Source organism: Dendrobium catenatum, unplaced genomic scaffold (genome assembly GCF_001605985.2).
Source record: "Dendrobium catenatum unplaced genomic scaffold, ASM160598v2 fragScaff_scaffold_1090, whole genome shotgun sequence".
Taxonomy (NCBI): Eukaryota; Viridiplantae; Streptophyta; class Magnoliopsida; order Asparagales; family Orchidaceae; genus Dendrobium; species Dendrobium catenatum.
This window is the reverse complement of record NW_021319552.1, coordinates 1386666-1405109: the sequence shown is the minus strand read 5'-3', so window position 1 is coordinate 1405109 and position 18444 is coordinate 1386666. Positions and strand designations below refer to the sequence as shown.

Genomic DNA, 18444 nt, shown 5'->3' with positions numbered 1-18444 from the left:
TCTTAAGTTGATTCGTACCGACCATCTCATCAGTTCACGATCAAATCGGCCAGTATGATCCACCTTAGCCTTTAAAACTATGATTATATACTTATCTCAAGTGATTTACAACATTGTTTTTAAGTGAATATTATTTAAAACATAAGTTAACTAATCCACTTGTACACTAAAATTTCATTTGTAATAGTTTTCTTACTGCTTTTTATAACATTTTATCGTACAAAAGTTTCTTATAAGTAATAAAAAATAGTAGTCAAAATTTATCCCAAACGATCATTTAAATGCATTTAAATTTAAATCCATAGGCTTCCTTTCCATAAACAAAAAAAATATATCAATACAGATCATTGAAATGCCACAAAATTTTACAACATGATGTCAAAGAAGTCAAATAGAGTTGATTTTGTTTATACAGGAGCTTTATTTAGTAGTCTTGTCTATTAGTAGATGCATTAAATAAATTCTCTTTCATAGAGATGATCAAATTGTTGCAAGTTCGTTTCTCATGATTATCAAGTTGCGAAAAAGCTATGCCACCATTGAGAAAACAAGAACCAGTAAACCAAATAATTATTAGAAAAAAATATAGCTCATAGCCATAGATAAAAAGAGTTCCTTAAAACATCTTCTCCTACCATAGTCCAAAATCTAGGTGACTAAGTCAGCAAGGCTTGCGCCTTTCTGCCTATTTATGTGGACAACAATACATTTACCTCTAAGAAATACTTCCTCGCACCCACAAAATTAGCACAATTTCAACACAAAAAGCTCTTAGGTTTTATTTGGGACAGCTTTCTGACTGCTATCTAAAGCAGTTTTCTAGAACAAAAATTTATATTAAAAAGTTGATTTAAAAAGTAGTAAGAAAGCTGTCACAAATAAAATCTTAGTAAAATGTTATATACAATAACTCGTTAAAAAAGGGAATGTGAGCATCATCACATGTTTTTAAGAGTTTTCTTTAGTGAGGTGGTGTTAAAATATATACTGATTTGAGTGGTTGAAGAAGCATTTCTCTACCTCCAAAATGACTACAGTTGTGCACAAAGGATTTCATTCCAGGTGTCAGGAATTCCTGGAAGGCACCAATGCAAGCAATCCTGGACACCCTTTGCAGCCGTAAGACTACCCCTGGATATGTGCGCCTCGTCCCTCAATTTAGAAAGAGCAGTTATGTCCAAAAGCTTCACCTTTGAACCCTTCACAGCACTCTCAACAACTGTATCAAGAGAGCCATCTTGTAAAACCTCACTTCCATTTGACAAAGGTTTAGTGTTGTTACAGCTCCCTCCAGTATTCCAATCCCCGTTAAAGAAATGCCTTGGAGATATAGTCATGAAGAAGGCCTTCAGCTGGGGATTCTGAGAAATCTGGAAATCAATCCATTTAACTATGCTATGGATGGTAAGATTCTTTGCATTTCCTATATCTGCAAGCTTTCGATCAGCAATGGGCTTTCCTCCGACAAACATTTCCCATTTGTTTGCTTTGATCTTTCCCCTATTCCAATGGTGTCCAGTGTTCAGAACAAGAACATCAAATCTATGAATATAATTTCTCAAAAAAGGCACGGGACGATCGAGATGCATGGCATAACTCGTAGATGGATCTGATCGATTCAGAGACTCTAGCTCGCAAAGTGTGGCCGACCAATAGTACAGGATGGTTGTGCCAGTGTCGGCGAACCTGTAAGCCCAACCGTCAGGTCTCACGGCACCAGGTGCTTTTACAAGGCCATACTCTATACCCACATCTTTCACTCCAGGAAAATGATTACCTCCTGTGACCATACAAATCAGGGATTGGAACTGCTGCCTTCCCAAGGAATCTCCTACCAAAGCAATAGTTTTGCCCCTCATCCTGGACTCCATCATCCAGGGCATTAGAATGCATATAATAATGAATGTGCCGCTAAATGTACGAATATAGGCTTCGTTTGGGACGGCTTTTTTATTGCTTCTTAAAACAGCTTTCTAGTACAAAAATTAAATTTTTTATACAAAAAATCCGCTTTAAGAAGCAGTAAGAAAGCCATCCCAAACGAAGTCATAATTAACTATTTTACCACCATAATCATGAATTACAAAAAAAGTGATGAAAACAAACCTTTTCAAGAATGCAGACCCTTCAAACTCGGGCATCTCACAATCTAATGGCTGCCATCTATATCTCTCATAGGAAAAATCTTCACGTTGCATCAATCTGCATGCCCACATGTCAGATAACCACTGCTTGCATCCAAGCCCAGAATATAATGGCCTTCGGTTGTCTGCAACCCATTTACCCTTCTCATATTTACAAACTGAAAGCAAATTTGACAGAAACTGTAAATCAAGTGGAAGAAGAATTTTGATGAAATTTACTCCAATATGCTGGCTGGAAACATAAGCAGGTCAAATATGAGATTCTATCATAGAAAAACATCTAAATGTCGAGCACAAAAATCACAGTATTATGATGGATATGTGATGAAATTTTAATAGAAAATTAAATTCATTACGGAAGTCCACCCAATAAAAGGCTTTTTGTCAAAAGACCAATGATGTAGAGATTTTAAGAGTAAGATTTATGATATAGATCTAATATGCGATTCATAATTAGATGCAATCAATTTATATAAATATACAAGCAAATAATTCGTGAAAGCATGCAATTAATCTCAGATAACTACTAGCTACTTTTTGCGAAAATAGAAACTGTTAAAATCTAATTCCAGTGAAAGGTCGCCTTCCATTAAAAATAGTAAAAATAAATTGAAGTGCATGGAAGTCGCACAACAAACTGAAATTTCGTGCATTGAAAAAAATTTATAATAAATATGAAGGGAACCATTCCCAATTCTAAAAAATAACAACAGCAAAGGAAAAGAAAAATAACAGGAAAAAAGATAGCCGAAAAAGAAAAGGAAAACAAATAAAAACCAGTAGGTAAGCATCAAGAACAAGGGGCTTCATGTGGGACTATGATCATTCATCTTTTTTAATACCACATATCTACTATTAACATATGCAGCGGACTCATAATTTTTAAAGCTAACAAGTTTTCAGTGAGTACAAACAAATCAACAACAATAATATCAAGTTTCATCCCACTATATAGGGTCGGCTGCATGAATTATTTTTCTCCATTATATCTAGTTAAGAGTCAAATTCTCATTTAAATTTAGTAAAAAGAGGTAACTTCTAACATTTTCTACCCAAGTCATTTTAAGTATGCACCTAACTTTCTTAGCATAAGCCAAATCCAATATATCTATAATCCTAAACGGGACATCGAAAGGACAATATTTTATGTGTCCAAATCATCTAAGGCGACTTCCTCTAATCTTATCTGTCACTGGAGCTACTCCAACCTTTTCACGTACATACTTGCAGGGGCGGAACCCCTTTGTTGCTAGGGGGGGCAATTGCTCCCCCTCAAAAAAAAAATTTTCATTATACTCCTTTTTGGGTAATTTTTAATTTTTATTATAAGGATTTTTGGGCAATTTCCCCCCTCTAAAAATGTTAAAATATTATGGTCTTTAGACAATTGCCCCTAATATAATTAAATACATTGTGTAGATGTGTTATTAATAGGGAATGATGAACACTGCCAGGGGGCGCTGCCCCCCTTGGACCCCCAACATATATGCGAGCAGTTACTTATAAGTTTTCCCCCCCTGAAAATTATGGCCGGTTCCACCCCTGCATACTTGTTTCGCATCTTGTCCTAAGAGTGAAGCCACTCATCCACCTGAGCATCCTCATTTATGCAACACTTAATTTTACGCTTCTCTTTTAATGACCAACATTCTGCGTCATAAAATATTGCAGGTCTCACCACCAACTTATAGAATTTTCTCTTAAGTTTGAGGGGTACTTTTCTATAACACAATGGGCCTGATGCATTCCTCCATTTCAACTATTCAACTTGAATTTTCTTAATAATATCCCATCTATTTCACCATCACTTCGAATAATAGACATAAGTTATCTAAAACGTGTACTCTTATTATGATTTGATCGTCCAAAGTCACAATTCTCACACTAGATCTATTACTACTAAAATTACACTCAATGTATTCAGTTTTAGATCTACTCAACGAAAACGTTTAAACTCTAATATTGACCTCCATAATTCAAGTTTTCGTACAACTCCCTTCTAATCTTATCAACAAGAAGAATATCATAAACAAAAAGCATACACTAGGGTACATCCACTGTAAATGTCTAGTAAGAACATCCATGACTGAAGCAAAAAGTGATCCCGGATGTAATCCAACTAAAATAGGAAAATACTTGGTCAAATCATCTTGTGTTTGAACATAAGTAACAACTCCTGCAGACATATCCTTAATGACTTGAATATAAGCATTATTAACTCTTTTATTTTCTAAAACCCTCCAAAGCACTTCTCTCGGAACTTTATCATATACTTTCTCTAAATCAATAAATAGCATATGAAGATCCTCTTTATTCTCTCTATACTTCTTTACCAAACCTCTCAATAAATGTGTAGCTTCTATAGTAGACATACCCGACATGAATCCAAATTGATATCACGTCGTAACCAACGCTCAATAACTCTATCCCATAGTTTTGATGTATGACATATTAACTCAATTCCTCTATAATTCCCACACTCTTGTTCATCACATTTATTCTTAAAAATATGAATTACTCATTCTCCACTCATCTGACATCTTTTTAGTCTTAAAAATAATATTGAAAAGTTTTATAAGCCAATATATTCTTTCATCTCCTAAGCATTTCCACACCTTTATTAGAATATCACTAGATCCAATAGCTTTTTCACCCTTCATTTTTTTAAAGTATCTCTAACTTCGATTTTACTAATACAACAATAAAAATAAAATTTTTTATTTTTATTTAGGATGCAAAGGTTACTATAATTAATCATATTCTCACAATTTTCATTGAAAAACTTATCGAAATATATCATCCACCATTATAGAATATATTCTTCTAATAAAATATTTTTTTTTATTTTCATTCTTAATGCACTTCACTTAAATTAAATCTTTACTTCTCCTATCTCTTTGTTTGGCTAACTTATACATACATCTTTCAACCTCCTTAGTATCTAATTTATTATATAAAAAAGTAAAAGCTAAATTTATTTGCATTGCATATTGATTTCTTAGATTTCTTATGAGCCTCTTTATAACTTTCCCAAATTTTCAAGCATTTACATCCAAACCAATTTTTTAATAAAACTTCTTATTTTTTACCTTTTTCTTACACATTTTGATTTCACAATCAACTATTTTTACTAGAATGAGCTTTTCCTTTTGATACTCCAAGCACATCTTTTGAAATATTATTAATATCACTCACTATTTTTTTCCAAATAACATTAGCTTACTCATACACAATCAAAATCTTAAGATCTTAAATCTTACTTTCAAAAATATTTTTATTAGTATTTTTTAAATGCCCCCATCAAACTTAGGAAAACACTTTACTTTTCATATTTCGTTCTTTCATCTTGAAGTCCAAAACTAATAAGCGATGTTTGGTACATAAACTTTCATTCGAAATAACTTTACAATCTTTGCAATCTTAAACTATATATTTTTCTTATAAGAAAAAAAAAATCAATTTGAGTTTTACCATATCAATTCTAATAAGTGATGAGAACTATATAAATCATATTATTTATTTATATCTGTATAATAACCTATATTCCAAGTTATTATCTGTATAATAACCTATATTCCAAGTTATTATCCTAGTCCTAGTTTCATGGACTAACTTCTTTACCCACATCCGTCCATGATGTGGGAACCTTTGCTTATTTAAAACTGCACTCAAGCGTCAAAGCAATAGCCCTTATACACTCCTCGTTGTATTTGGGGCATATTGTGCATCACTTCCAAGGAAAACCCTAGCATTAACACAATGTATTAAATGATTTATGTCATGATTATTCAGCAAATTTTACGTTGGTTGTCGACTACCTAATGCAACCATCCACTTTTCTCATTCATGGCTTATATATATTTCTCATCCAGGGTTGTCGCCTACTTCGTTACTTATAACACCATATCATATTTTACTTGAGAGAAACTCTTCACTTTTCGTTTGAGGGTGAGTCTTTGTTGGGCAAGAGAGCTGAATGTGCACAGAACGTTTTGTAAAATGAGAGAGACATGCAAGATTTAATTCATTAATGATAATTATCAATAAAAAGTGCACAACTAAGCAAGCACAAAACATTATCAGATGAGAAAAAGAACAAAAAAATAAAATAAATCAACAACGCTAAACTGAGGTGACTGAACTAATAGCAGGAAGAGAAAAGCCCCAAGGGTCTACATTAAAAATGTCTAACTGAAACATGAGATATTTTAGAGTGTGGCAATACCTTGCCTGCTTTTTCTACCCCTCTCGAAATATATATATATATATATATATATATATATATATATGTGTGTGTGTGTGTTTTGAAACTTCATACCCACAAGCTTCTTTGTGCTAGAAATGCTAACATCACAAGCAAAAGAAAGAGAGTCTAGAACACCCATGTCTCTTGCAGTAGAAATAACATCAAGAGCAAAAACCCCATGTGGTTTTGTAACATTAATCATTTGAGTAAGCGTGGTATCAATAAAAAATGTTGTGCTAGCACCACATGAAGGCATTAATTCTAAGCAAGATTCAAAGATAATTCATATTTTTAAGCACAAACCATGGAACAAGCAGTCAAAGAAACCACAAATTCATTTAAGCAATGGTTTTTATCATATGGAAGATCCCCAGTTCCATGGACCATGGTAGCTAAGCTTTCATAGCTCTTCCGGTGTGCCCTAAAGTATTTTGAGAAATTATGAATAAATATTTGGCAAAAAGAAGCCACAATATGTGGAGCCAATCCAACTTTCTTTCTTTAGCGAGGAAGTAATATCCAATTCAACCAATAACCTAGCCACTAAATGCATGAATAGTCTGACAGTGGCAACATCCTCAAGTGATTTACCAAAAAATTGAATCAAGAGAATGTAAAATAAATTAATTGAAATAGTGAATCCGAAGCAGTGGAAAACCATCCAATTTGTAATAAGACAAAACTTTACAAAACAATTAAAATGAGATGGCCACTTCAACATACAAATAGGAAATCTATCCACATAATATGTTTGTCAAGAAAAGAGTCTTTTAGTAATCACATTTTTAGGATTGACTTCATAAAAATATGATGAGAATCAATAAGCTCAATAGCAATCCCCAACAAAATGCAAATCGACCAAGAATCTATAAATAATCTCCATGTTGGGTTGGCCTAAATAAAACTTATCAACAAGGGAAAGAGACAAAGGTGAAGCCAATTTATAGATCGCCTCATCAGATAGTATGAGAGCTGATTTACCTTGAAAGGAGAAAGGCGGATTGTTATAAGTAGTTTCAAGCCTTACCGAAAATACATTGGGAAAATGGGAGGAGTTATGCAAAGATTGAACACTTGTCGCCCCTAGGAGCCTCAATAATTGAATTGGAAGTGCATGACAAGGGAGAGCCCAAAATTGTAAAGCCTTAGGAATGCAAGTAGTGATGGGAGAAGTCCCACAACGTGGTTGGACCTGAGGAGCAATCGATGATTTGGATGAAGTGGATGCTGATGAGAGATCCAAAGTGAAAGGCTGCGACATCACATGAATCTAAAAATGAGCAGTAGAGGAAAAGTTCATAAGAAACGAGTCAGCCTAAAATAGTAATGTCCACACCATAGGCGTCAAGACTGGAGACGACATCATGTCCTAAAGAAGAGGCAAAAGCACCTGTTCAGCTCCCAGACGCACAATAAGATAGAACTAGGTAACCCATAGGGAAACCAAAGAACACCGAGCACAATAGGGCTGCACTACAACAAAAGCAACGAGTGCACACCAAAATAATAAGGGCATGCGATTGAAGCAAGTTGAGCACATATATTATGAGCGTAGGATGATTGTAGGGGCTACAAAAGAGTGTGCAAGCAGAAAGCATACCGATCACATGGAACACGAGTGTAATAAAAGTGCAAGGAGGGTCACACGAGTGCGAGAATCGCAAGCACAGGGGTTGAGCACGAGATAGCAAGAGCCAAGTGCGAGGACAACTAATGCACGGGAGCATGATGAGTGTAGTTGAGTGCGAAGCATAGGGAGGGGAGTAGTTTTTTGGAGCATGAAGAGCATTAGCTGATGATGTTGCAGGACCACGTGACCTTTAACAACAATATTAAGTGGATGAGGCTGGGTTTTTTTTCAGAAATAATAGCACATTAATTCTTTATTTCCTAAACATCTTCTTGGCAATGTTGTGATCACCAATCATTATTATGATCCCTATTTTCTTTCATTAATTTTAGCAGGAGGAAGAACCAAGTTACCAAAGGACCTTCACCACATCATCCTCTTCAATCGAAACAAACACCTAAACCAAATCCTACAGCAAGCATTTTTTTTTTTTTCCCTTCTAGCTTTCTTCCTATTTCTTTGTTTGTTACATTAACCATTAAAAGGGAGGGGGGAGAGCGAGAGAGCTGTTGAATTGCTCATTTTGCTCTTTGAAATAATTAGCGCAATCACTGTCAAGACATTCATCTTACCACAACTTAAACAGCTAAAAAAGGGTGGTTATATATATATTATATATATATATATATATATATTGGCTAGCTCTCATTTGTTGTTACTTCTTTTTAATCATGGGAGTGTTAAGTTCAAGAGCTACATCTTGAGATATGTAAACTTTATTTATTTGGGGATGATTTTATTTTTATTTTTTTGCTAAGAGCGTTATCATTAACAGCTTTTATAGGCTTACTATTGTCTATCTAAAAAATTCTCATCCATATCTTAGACAATTGGAGAAAATTTTTAAGCTCATATTGCAATATCATGTGATGTATATAGCAAGGTTTACCTTGTTAATTGCAGAACAAACTCAAATCTTTTTAAATGAACTATGTGATTTCATAACATGTTTAGATGTGCATTTTCATAGTTGATATTAAATAAATTAAGCTCATATTAATCATAGACTCTGTCAATATGAAGTAAATTGAAATCAAGTTGTTTATAGATACTTTGTCAAGGATAAAAATATATCCTAGATGATTTTTTTTTTATTATAAGGCATAAAGCTAGATACAAACTCAAATTTTTCACATAAGAAGTAGCTTCGTGCAAGGTACATAAGCCAATCTTGAACTTGAGACTTTGACCCTAAGAACCATGGAGTATGCCACCTGAGCTAGTTCTCATTAGGAATAACACACTGTTCTTAATATAATATGTATATAAGATATGCTTGTAAGTTTGATGGATGTGATTTGTCAGTAGAACCCTTTAGTTGACATAATTGGTAAGTCAAGCAAATGAGTTTTAGAGTGAACAACTCGCCTAGGGGTTACTAGATTCCATTAGGTTGGGAAAAAACTTCCTCGTGTCTTAGGATATTACAAACGACAAACTTGTACTATGTATAATAACAAATAACTTATGAGTAATTTCTAGATATGTAAATATGGCATTCATACTCACATGAGCATTTTGTTATGTATTCTACATTTCTACTACATAGAAATCACTATCAAATTACTTCCATATCAAATAATCTATCATGTAAGTTTGAAACAATAATTGATAAATTGGTTATAACTATTATAATATTGCATTGTCAATCATACTTCATACCACTGTCACTTGTGATATTATATGCCATATGCCTAGAAGACACCATGAACATCTTTTTCTTCTCTTTAATAATAACAATATTGGCATCATCAAATATTTCTGCACCTTTTTATCCTAATCAAAATTTATTCTTGTAATATCTGAATAATGCACAAAAATTCTCTCATCTCCCATGTCTACAATCTTTACCACATGGGAATACAAAGTTCTCTCTCCTTTGGTTTTTCTATAAATTTGGCATTGATACTATAAATTTTATCAAGTTATCAAGTGAATTCAGCAAAAAAGGGAGTTAAGGATCGAATACATCAACTCCATGAAAGAACTATTATTAATACTTTCCCATATCATTGTCCACTGACTATCTCTTATTCTCCATTATTGGATAGTCCATAAAAAGCACCAATTCAAAAACCCTTACCATTAAGACGTTTTTAGATATTTTAGACTTCACACAAGCATTTCTTCGCCAAGTGGTGAAGTAAATCTAATAAAGATTCAATTTTGACAATCAAATTTGAGTCATCCACGTATCAAATGAGACAATTATAAAAATATCCATTACAAAATCTCTATTTAAGACATATTTTGCTCAAACATCGAAGATTCCATTCATATTTATTCATATTTATTCAAATATCACCAAAAAATCATATTCATTCTTATGCATCATAAGCGACGAACATTTAATGCAAAGATGATTGTTCAAGCACTAGACTTGACCAATTCACAAGAGTCCCTCCGAAAGCGTAATATTCATTCCTAATAATAGCTACAATTCAATCAAAATCCTTCCGTAATGCCTGCAAAATTTTCTAGTGGAAATTATAAAGGTAGAATCACAAGAACACCAAAGTTCTCTCTAGACTTCTTGTACTTCCTGAGAAAACTCTTGTATCCACTTTTTAACATCTTTCTTGTAATTTCTTTAAAAAATCACTAAGAGTCTATGGAAACCCCTTGCATAGTGACAAAGTTTACAAAATCAAATCACTTGAAATACTTTTATTTGTGTGATTGTTCTATGATTCTTCTCATTTTCAATAACTCGCTCATTGTTGAAGTAACTCAGCTTTGTTCCCTGATTACTAACAAACTCCCAAACATATTTCATATACTTCATGTTTCGGCCAAACGTATAATTCCTTAGTTAGCACCAAAAATCAATCTTGGCTTCTTATAAGAAATTAAAGATAATGAAAGCTACAAGTATCATTAAAATTTCTTGCACACAAAAAATATAATTATAACAGATCAAACAGTCCCACTTTCAACCTCAAATAATGAGAAGAGAAGAGGGAGAAAAAGAGATAATAAAAGAAAAAAGAATTAGAATTAATCAATATGCAAGCTTCACACTTGAACAAGGATAGATGATTCATGGAGCAGGCAATTCATGCATGACTCCCTCGGTACTATTCTTGCTTTCAGATTTTACAGCTACTGTTTCTTTATGGGCTGTACTCTGTAGTTCTATGCTCGTGGGAATAACAAGCACATCAATTACCTTAGAAGATGAAAATAACACCTACCGCAACTAAAATTATAAAAACAACAGAGAGCTTAGGCATAAACAAAAAGGAAAGCATGAAGCAACAAGGGAGATGCATTAATGTCAAAAAGAGTAGGAATGAGTAAGGCAAACTAAGGCCTAAAGTAACATGTCTAAAAGTTGTGCAAAATAAAGTATACAAGTAAAGTTGATACAACATGCAAAATTTATTAGGAAAGAATAGCAACAAAAGTATTTTAAACCAGACACAATCTCGATGGTGCTGAATGATGACTGAAGTTGATGGTCTAAGGCAAAACAGTATACTTGATTACGGAAACCAGCAGCAAAATAAATCGCATACACTCAGAAGCACAATATCTTACAGAAAGTCGGGACCAACAAAAATATAAACAAGCAATAAAAGGGAGAACTGTTTTACAAATATTGTGGCACAGACATCAACATTTTCCATTATTGGAGCCACAAACAATAAAACAATAAGGATTAAGGACAGTGATATAATATGTATCCCAAGTGTTATTTAAAAAAAAAAAATAGAAAGATAAATTTTATAAAACAAATTGAGCTTCCTTCAAATATTTCTATGTTAAGAGAAGATCATGAATACTTAAATATAAATTTTATTAAATTACAAATAGATCAGCAATAAATTAGTAAGGAAATAGTTGATAGCCAAGTTAAGTATGATGAAAAAGAAAATATTAATATGTGAGGAAAAATATAAGAATAAATTAAGGAATAATTATATTAAAAGGGTTGGAATGGCATCTACTGAAAAGATGAGATAGTTGAAAATACACTTAGGTGATTTAGCTATACAATAACAACAACAACAACATCAAATCTTTATCCCACAATATAGAGTCAACTACATGAATCTTTTTTCTCATGTGTCATGTTAAGAGTCAAATTCTCAATTAAATCTAATAAAGAAATGTCATTTCTAATATTTTCTACCTAGTATTTTTAGGTCTACCTCTACCTTTCTTAACACAAGTCAAATCTACAATATCTACTTTCCTAACCGGGTCATCGGAAGGCTATCATTTTATGTGACCAAACCATCTAGGTGGTTTGGCTATAAACAAAAAAATAAATAAATAAATAAAATAAAATTACTTCAATAAAAATTTAGAGTCAGGGAATTAGGGAGGAGTAATTGTAAGATAACATGTACAGAAGTTGTTCAAAATAATTTAAGAATAAGTTCAACACCACTCAATAAGAACAAATGAAAAATGAGGGTTATAAAAACCAACTCCAAATAGTTGGGATAAGACGAATGATGATGATCATGATTAGATCCACAAACAGTAAGAAGAATAAATGAGGCAGCAGCAATATGGTATGTTAGGAGAGATGAGTCACCTGACCTTTCTTCTCCATGGGCATATTTACAATACTTTCATCCAACTTTGTTGTCATCAAAGAACTTGATATTTCCGAACTAACAGGTGAAATAACAGCTGCAGGATCTATTCGTTCAGTCAGCGTAACATCTATGCTGTTTGAATCTGTATAACCATGCTCTACATATTGTCGTCTTTCATCATGTTTTAGGTGGTGCACAGGACTTCTAAGAATCACTGCATCCAAATAAGAAAAACAGAGAACGCATGAGAAAAATTAGACTGCATAATTGTAATATAAGCTCCCTCTTAACTGACCTGGAGAAGGAACCATCTCAAATGAATTAGGTGGCGGAAGGAGAGTGGTGAGAAGAGTAGCTTTTTCCCATGTCCAGATAATAAGTGCTGAGCAGATTGCAGCAATGGCAAGGGAATGTTTTTTACCCCTAAGTCCTCTGAAACTTCCTTTAATCGCCATATGTGACAAAATGAGATTATGTAAACATTATCAATAAGCTACCTGGAAAAAAGGCAGTGAAATGAATATATCAAAGACTACTTATTTCACACATGGTTTTTTGTACGATGATGGTTTATACATAAGTGAATGGACCAAACATAGCAATGTAGTTAAGTAGAAATAAATTTAAAACACCATGAATCTTATTTCAAGTGCTGTCAACAGTACTAGAGAAATGTGCCAAAAAAGAAGGATTAATAGCATTCCACAAGGTGCGCACATCTTATTGGTGATCCAATTCATCCGAATGCAATATCGTCTAATGTCATCAAGAAAAACTTCTGTTGTTGCCTCACCGTGTTTTGGTGTCTGCGCTTGCACCACAAAGTAGATCTTGCTTTGCCGAGCATTTTACTGTGAACTGGAATTGCTATTTGATATTCAAACAAACAACATTGTCTTCTGCCTTACCACCAATAAGTAGAAGGTTTGCGCCGAATTGTGTGATCTTGCTCGAGTCTGAACTATGCAAACCTAAAATGAACCAAAAATCAATTTCAGATATCCAGCTCCATATAAATTACACACAAGAACAAAAAGGTGAAGCAAAAAAAAAAAAAAAATGCAAGCCATGTAGACAATCATCATCATCTCAAACCACATAAATGAACTCACAAACAAGAACGAAAAGGAACAAAAAAAAAAGAAGCAGCAAATCATCATTCAATTATGCAGTCTAAATTTTGGAACCTCATTTTTTTCATTCATACCCTATTAAGTATTGCAGGGGATTTTAAATATATTTATAATGTTGGTGTAGTAGCTAATTGGAAGATTAGGTATTTTCATTATATTGAGAAGTGGTTATATTAGACAGATATAGTTTTATATCATCATAATTAGGGATACTATTCTCCATAATTTGTTTCTTATTTGTGCTATCTCATATGCCAATAAATAGGCCATCATATTTAATCAATAACATATAAATCTTCTTTACTATCGACATAGTATCAAAGCAAGAAAACTCAGGCAGCCCTCTTTATTGGTTTCTCACCATCTCAGCATCTTGTCCAGTAGCTCGTGAAGCCTCCCTATCTTGCCTAATGCTAAATCTCACTTGCCAGCTGCCCACCCTCACAACCTACTTGTTTGCATCTATGATGTCACCCAGATGCATCTCCACATTTTTGCTCACTCACTCCTGAGCCTAAGTTGTTGCCCAAGCACACCTTACACACATACTCACTCGCTTAAGCCCATGTTCTCGCCATGTCCTTATTTTTACTCCACAACCATAGATGGTCCATAGGGCAGGATCGTTCACCTTAATGATTTGCAGTAAACAATATGAAATCTTCTATTCATTTTTGTCTTTGTCTCATATGGTATCACGGCCTCTCCATTGTCATGACCTAGCTCACACTATGCAAGGTATTATCAGCTTTGGCCAAGCACATCCTCTACTAGTTTAAATCTCACAATTTTTCTCTATTTACATTCCTAAAAGGTCACTCATCCCAATAATGTTCTATCACGAGCACACTTAACTATGAAATTTCTATTGAAACACTAATTGCTATATTAAAATAGCCTAGCATATTTATCTAACCTTTTACTTTAAAAGCCTAATAATCTTTCCTCTCCTTAGAATTTAAGATTTGGTTCACCCCTGCTCGATTTTCTCCAAGAAATATACCATCTTATAATTTTGCCAAGAGCTGCTACTTATTTAGGCCTCAACCCAAAAGATCACTCCCCACCCTCTATAGATTCACGATATCACAAGCCCACCATCTTCAACTTGATTCGTCCCTAAAACATATGACGTACTATAAGAGATTTAAGCTTTGATATCACTTATAATGACCTAGTCCATAATGTGCGCTCCAAAAAAATTTGGCACCCTAATATCTTCGCGTGCTTCTAATATAATTTTAACAGCCGAGATAAGTTTTTATAAGGAAAATTAGATTAAAGGTAAGACAATCCAAAGATTTCGACCTCATAAGCAATGACTTTAATATCTAAATTCAGGCTTACCATAGGCGCAAGCCCCTATGATTAATTACCCCTCTTAATGAAGAGACAAGACTTTGATTAAGGCCGGTTAGTAAATACAAACTTAAAACCAAATGTATAGTAGCATTAGTTTTAATGTTTCAAATTAGAAATTTATCATCTTTCACTTAAAGCGGATGGTAAAAGAATGATGATAAATTTAATCAAGATCTCAATGTTCCGTCGACCCAAATTTCTCATGATTTATAATCTCCTTATTCAGAGGAGTTAGTCAACCCAATCTTACTGAATGATCCTTATTGGAAACCATGAGTTGCTTCCTATGTAGCACCGATACTCCTATTTACGAGGCATGTTGTATCGGACACGCGTCGGATACAGATACGCCTCCGATATGGCTTTGTCGTGCCCCAATTAAAATATTATTTAAATTTGATAGGACACACGTATCAGATACGGGTGTCCTGTTAAAAAAATGAAAAAAAATGGAGCTGCAATTTGCCCTATTCATTTCGGCTACCCGCTCAATATCCCTATTCATTCATGCGGCTTAAACATTTCGGCTAGCTAGGTTTTTTGTTTCCGCATAGGCATTCGTTTTCTTCATTGCAGTCAAAGGAGCGCTCGACGACGCGAACATAGAAGAGGACAGGATCATCCTTCGTTGACGAAGAGGCTCGACGACATGAGCATTAAAGCCAACATGATCATCCTTCGTTGACAGAGCGGCTCGACGACACGAACAATGAAGGCGACGCGAGCAGTGAAGATTCATTTTCTTCGTTTTCTTAATCGTAGGCTCGGTACCGGAACTCCGTACCGCTCGGTATTGGTCGATACATCTTCGCAACGCTCGGTATAATGCTCAGTATCAATGCTAGATATCTCTCGGTACCGAGAGGTATTGAATGGTACCAAGCGGCACTGAGAAGCTAGAGAAAGGTTACGCCTCGAGCTTTTTTTATGAGGCTTACGCCTCATCTTGGATGAGACCCGCCTTAAGGCGTTCATCGCCTCATTGGCATGAGGCGTATGCCTCACTCTTTTTATGAATTTTTTTAATTTAAAACTTACCTAAATCATATACAAAAGCCCCAAAAAAATCATGTCTTTTTGCACCTCAAAGCCGCAGCAACTTACTCTCAATTGCCTCGACCTCCAACCCACTGCCATCACCGTAGCCACCACGATTTCCTCTTAAAATATTGGAGTATTATATTTATGTTAATGACAAACATTTATGAAAGATAAAAATGTCTGAAATAAATGAAGAATAAGCAGATTGAGAGGTACTGGACCCTATATGATGAGGCAGGAAATAGATCAATTTGTTATGACAGTGGCTCAAATAAAAGTCCTCTTAATAATGATAGTACAGATGATTTCTGAGTTGTCAATTATTTTAGCTTTCTTTAATAATTAATGTAGATGAGCAGTCAACTGAGAAAGAAAAAAAATTAGATCTGAACTTGATGTTATATGATACTTTTATGCAATCATATATTTTATATTATTTTGTTCCTGTAATATTTGAATTTCAATTCTATTTCACATCATTTATCATTTAACATTTACCTCTTATACAATTTTTTGTTTCATATGTATGTAAATTTATTGCTTCATAGTTTAATAGAGAGTTAATATATCATCCTTTAACATATAATTTGGATATTATATAAAATTTTACTTTTAACTTTTATTTTGACTTTACATAATTTTTAGAGTTTTGAAGCTTACGCCTCGCCTCACGAATGTAAAACGCCTCAATACCCAATTGCATAATTTTAAACCTTGCCAGTGATTACCAAGTTTGTTCATGACCAACCATTTGCTAAGCCCGGTTCAGGTCACTGAGATGGCTTGATCATTCTGACCCAAACCTAAACTAAAATGGGTAGATATTGACAAGCTTAAAATTCGTGCCAAAGTTTGCTATTTACCTCTCTAATGACAGTACACACGCCTCCTAACACAGCAAGCACATTAGTTCACCAAAGCCACCAGACAGTTCAGCACTGTTAAATAGAGCATCATTTTTCTTAATTTCCACCCCCAAACCCCACGCCGACCATTCTCTTCTTATTCTGAACTCCGAAGCAAACAAAAATGACCCTAATCTTATCAATCCTCACATTGCTTCAAACCAAGAGACGATAGATCCGTAGATGGAAGCATCAACTGCTATTTCTTCAGGCAAAAGCTGATGTGCAGGTCGCCTTCTCAAAGCAAGCAGAACGATTTCGCCCGTTTTACTAGAATGCCTAACCCTATTCAAGATTGACCGGAAAAACGAAAAAAAAAACATTTTTTCCCCTTTCATCCTCCCATTTGGGTTGCTTGCATCGGTTAAAGTCCACTAAATCAGCCAAATTTAAATCAAGCATTCACCATTCCCAAATTCGAAAGGCATTGCAATGCCAATCAGATGCGGAGTTCGATTTAAATAGATTTCAGACAATAAATGGTTGAGAAATGGAGACGAACCTGAAACCGCTGCCTCCACTCTATAACTGACAGCGCAAAAGGAAACGAAGACGGGAGATCAAGACGAAGGAGCTGAGAAGCCGCAACGCCGCAACGCCGCAACGAGGCTTGTAGGGATGACCGATAGGCAAGAAAACGCGCGCCGACAACAATTCTCTTTTATCTCTGCTAATCCAGAGAGAACATTTTTAAAGCGCCTATAAAATCTTCTTCACAATATTGATTGAATTTTTTTTTTAATAAACCAAAAAATAATAGATCACCGATCATATATATATTACTTTGATTTATTAAAAAAATTAATTCAAAATAACTATCAATTGATTAATCTGCATTAGCTTATAATTTATTTATCTTCACTAATTGATAATCTACTTGAATTCTAATAAGTTGAATACGAGCACTATGTTTATAAATTATTAAAAAAGATTGATCATGAATACACAAAAAGTTCAAATTAGAAGAATATAAATACACACAAAACTCATTTGAACTCGGTTCGATTATACCCTAATTACATTAATTGGAATAATTAAAATGATAGGCTATTTCAGATGAGCCTACTGCCAAAAAGTTGCGATGTTTCTCTCTCGCTCTCTGGGGTGTGTTAGGGCATCGCCCTAGCCGCTCCTTCCGGCCGCTCCTCCGTTTTTTCGTGCTGGATGTTTCTCCTCGAGTGCCTCAGGGAAATTTCTTCTCCTTATGCTCTTCGACGTCATTTTCTTTATTTTTTTTGGGTTTATGGCGCCTCCCCGTTTTAGGGATCCTAATTGTTTGGTTGGATCCTCCACTCTTTCGTTTAAGGATGCTCTTTCGGGTTCTTCGCCTTCTTCCATTATCTTTCTCGAACTTAAGGTTTCTTCGCATAGAGGTTTGCCTGCTATGTGGATTTCGGAGGCAGAAATCCAATCGATGGCTGCTTCGTTTGAAT

The 18444-nt window shown here is 34.4% G+C and overlaps 1 protein-coding gene across 3 annotated transcripts; it reads right to left on the bottom strand.

Moving 5' to 3' along the window:
• Positions 1-943: 943 nt before the first annotated feature.
• Positions 944-17712, bottom strand: LOC110111244 (protein trichome birefringence-like 14). 3 transcript variants are annotated; one of them, XM_020843017.2, is made up of 6 exons: positions 17514-17712; positions 13288-13541; positions 12866-13067; positions 12572-12784; positions 2107-2302; positions 944-1860 (listed from the first exon to the last, which is right to left on the bottom strand). In XM_020843017.2, exons 3-6 carry the CDS (start codon positions 13023-13025, stop codon positions 1032-1034), a joined length of 1398 nt encoding a protein of 465 aa, XP_020698676.1. In that variant the 5' UTR covers positions 13026-13067; positions 13288-13541; positions 17514-17712; the 3' UTR covers positions 944-1031. The 3 variants fall into 3 exon arrangements, with proteins under 3 accessions (XP_020698676.1, XP_020698675.1, XP_020698677.1); XM_020843016.2 differs by having other exon boundaries at positions 13364-13541; positions 17514-17711; XM_020843018.2 differs by having other exon boundaries at positions 12866-13012; positions 13364-13541; positions 17514-17711.
• Positions 17713-18444: the final 732 nt, after the last annotated feature.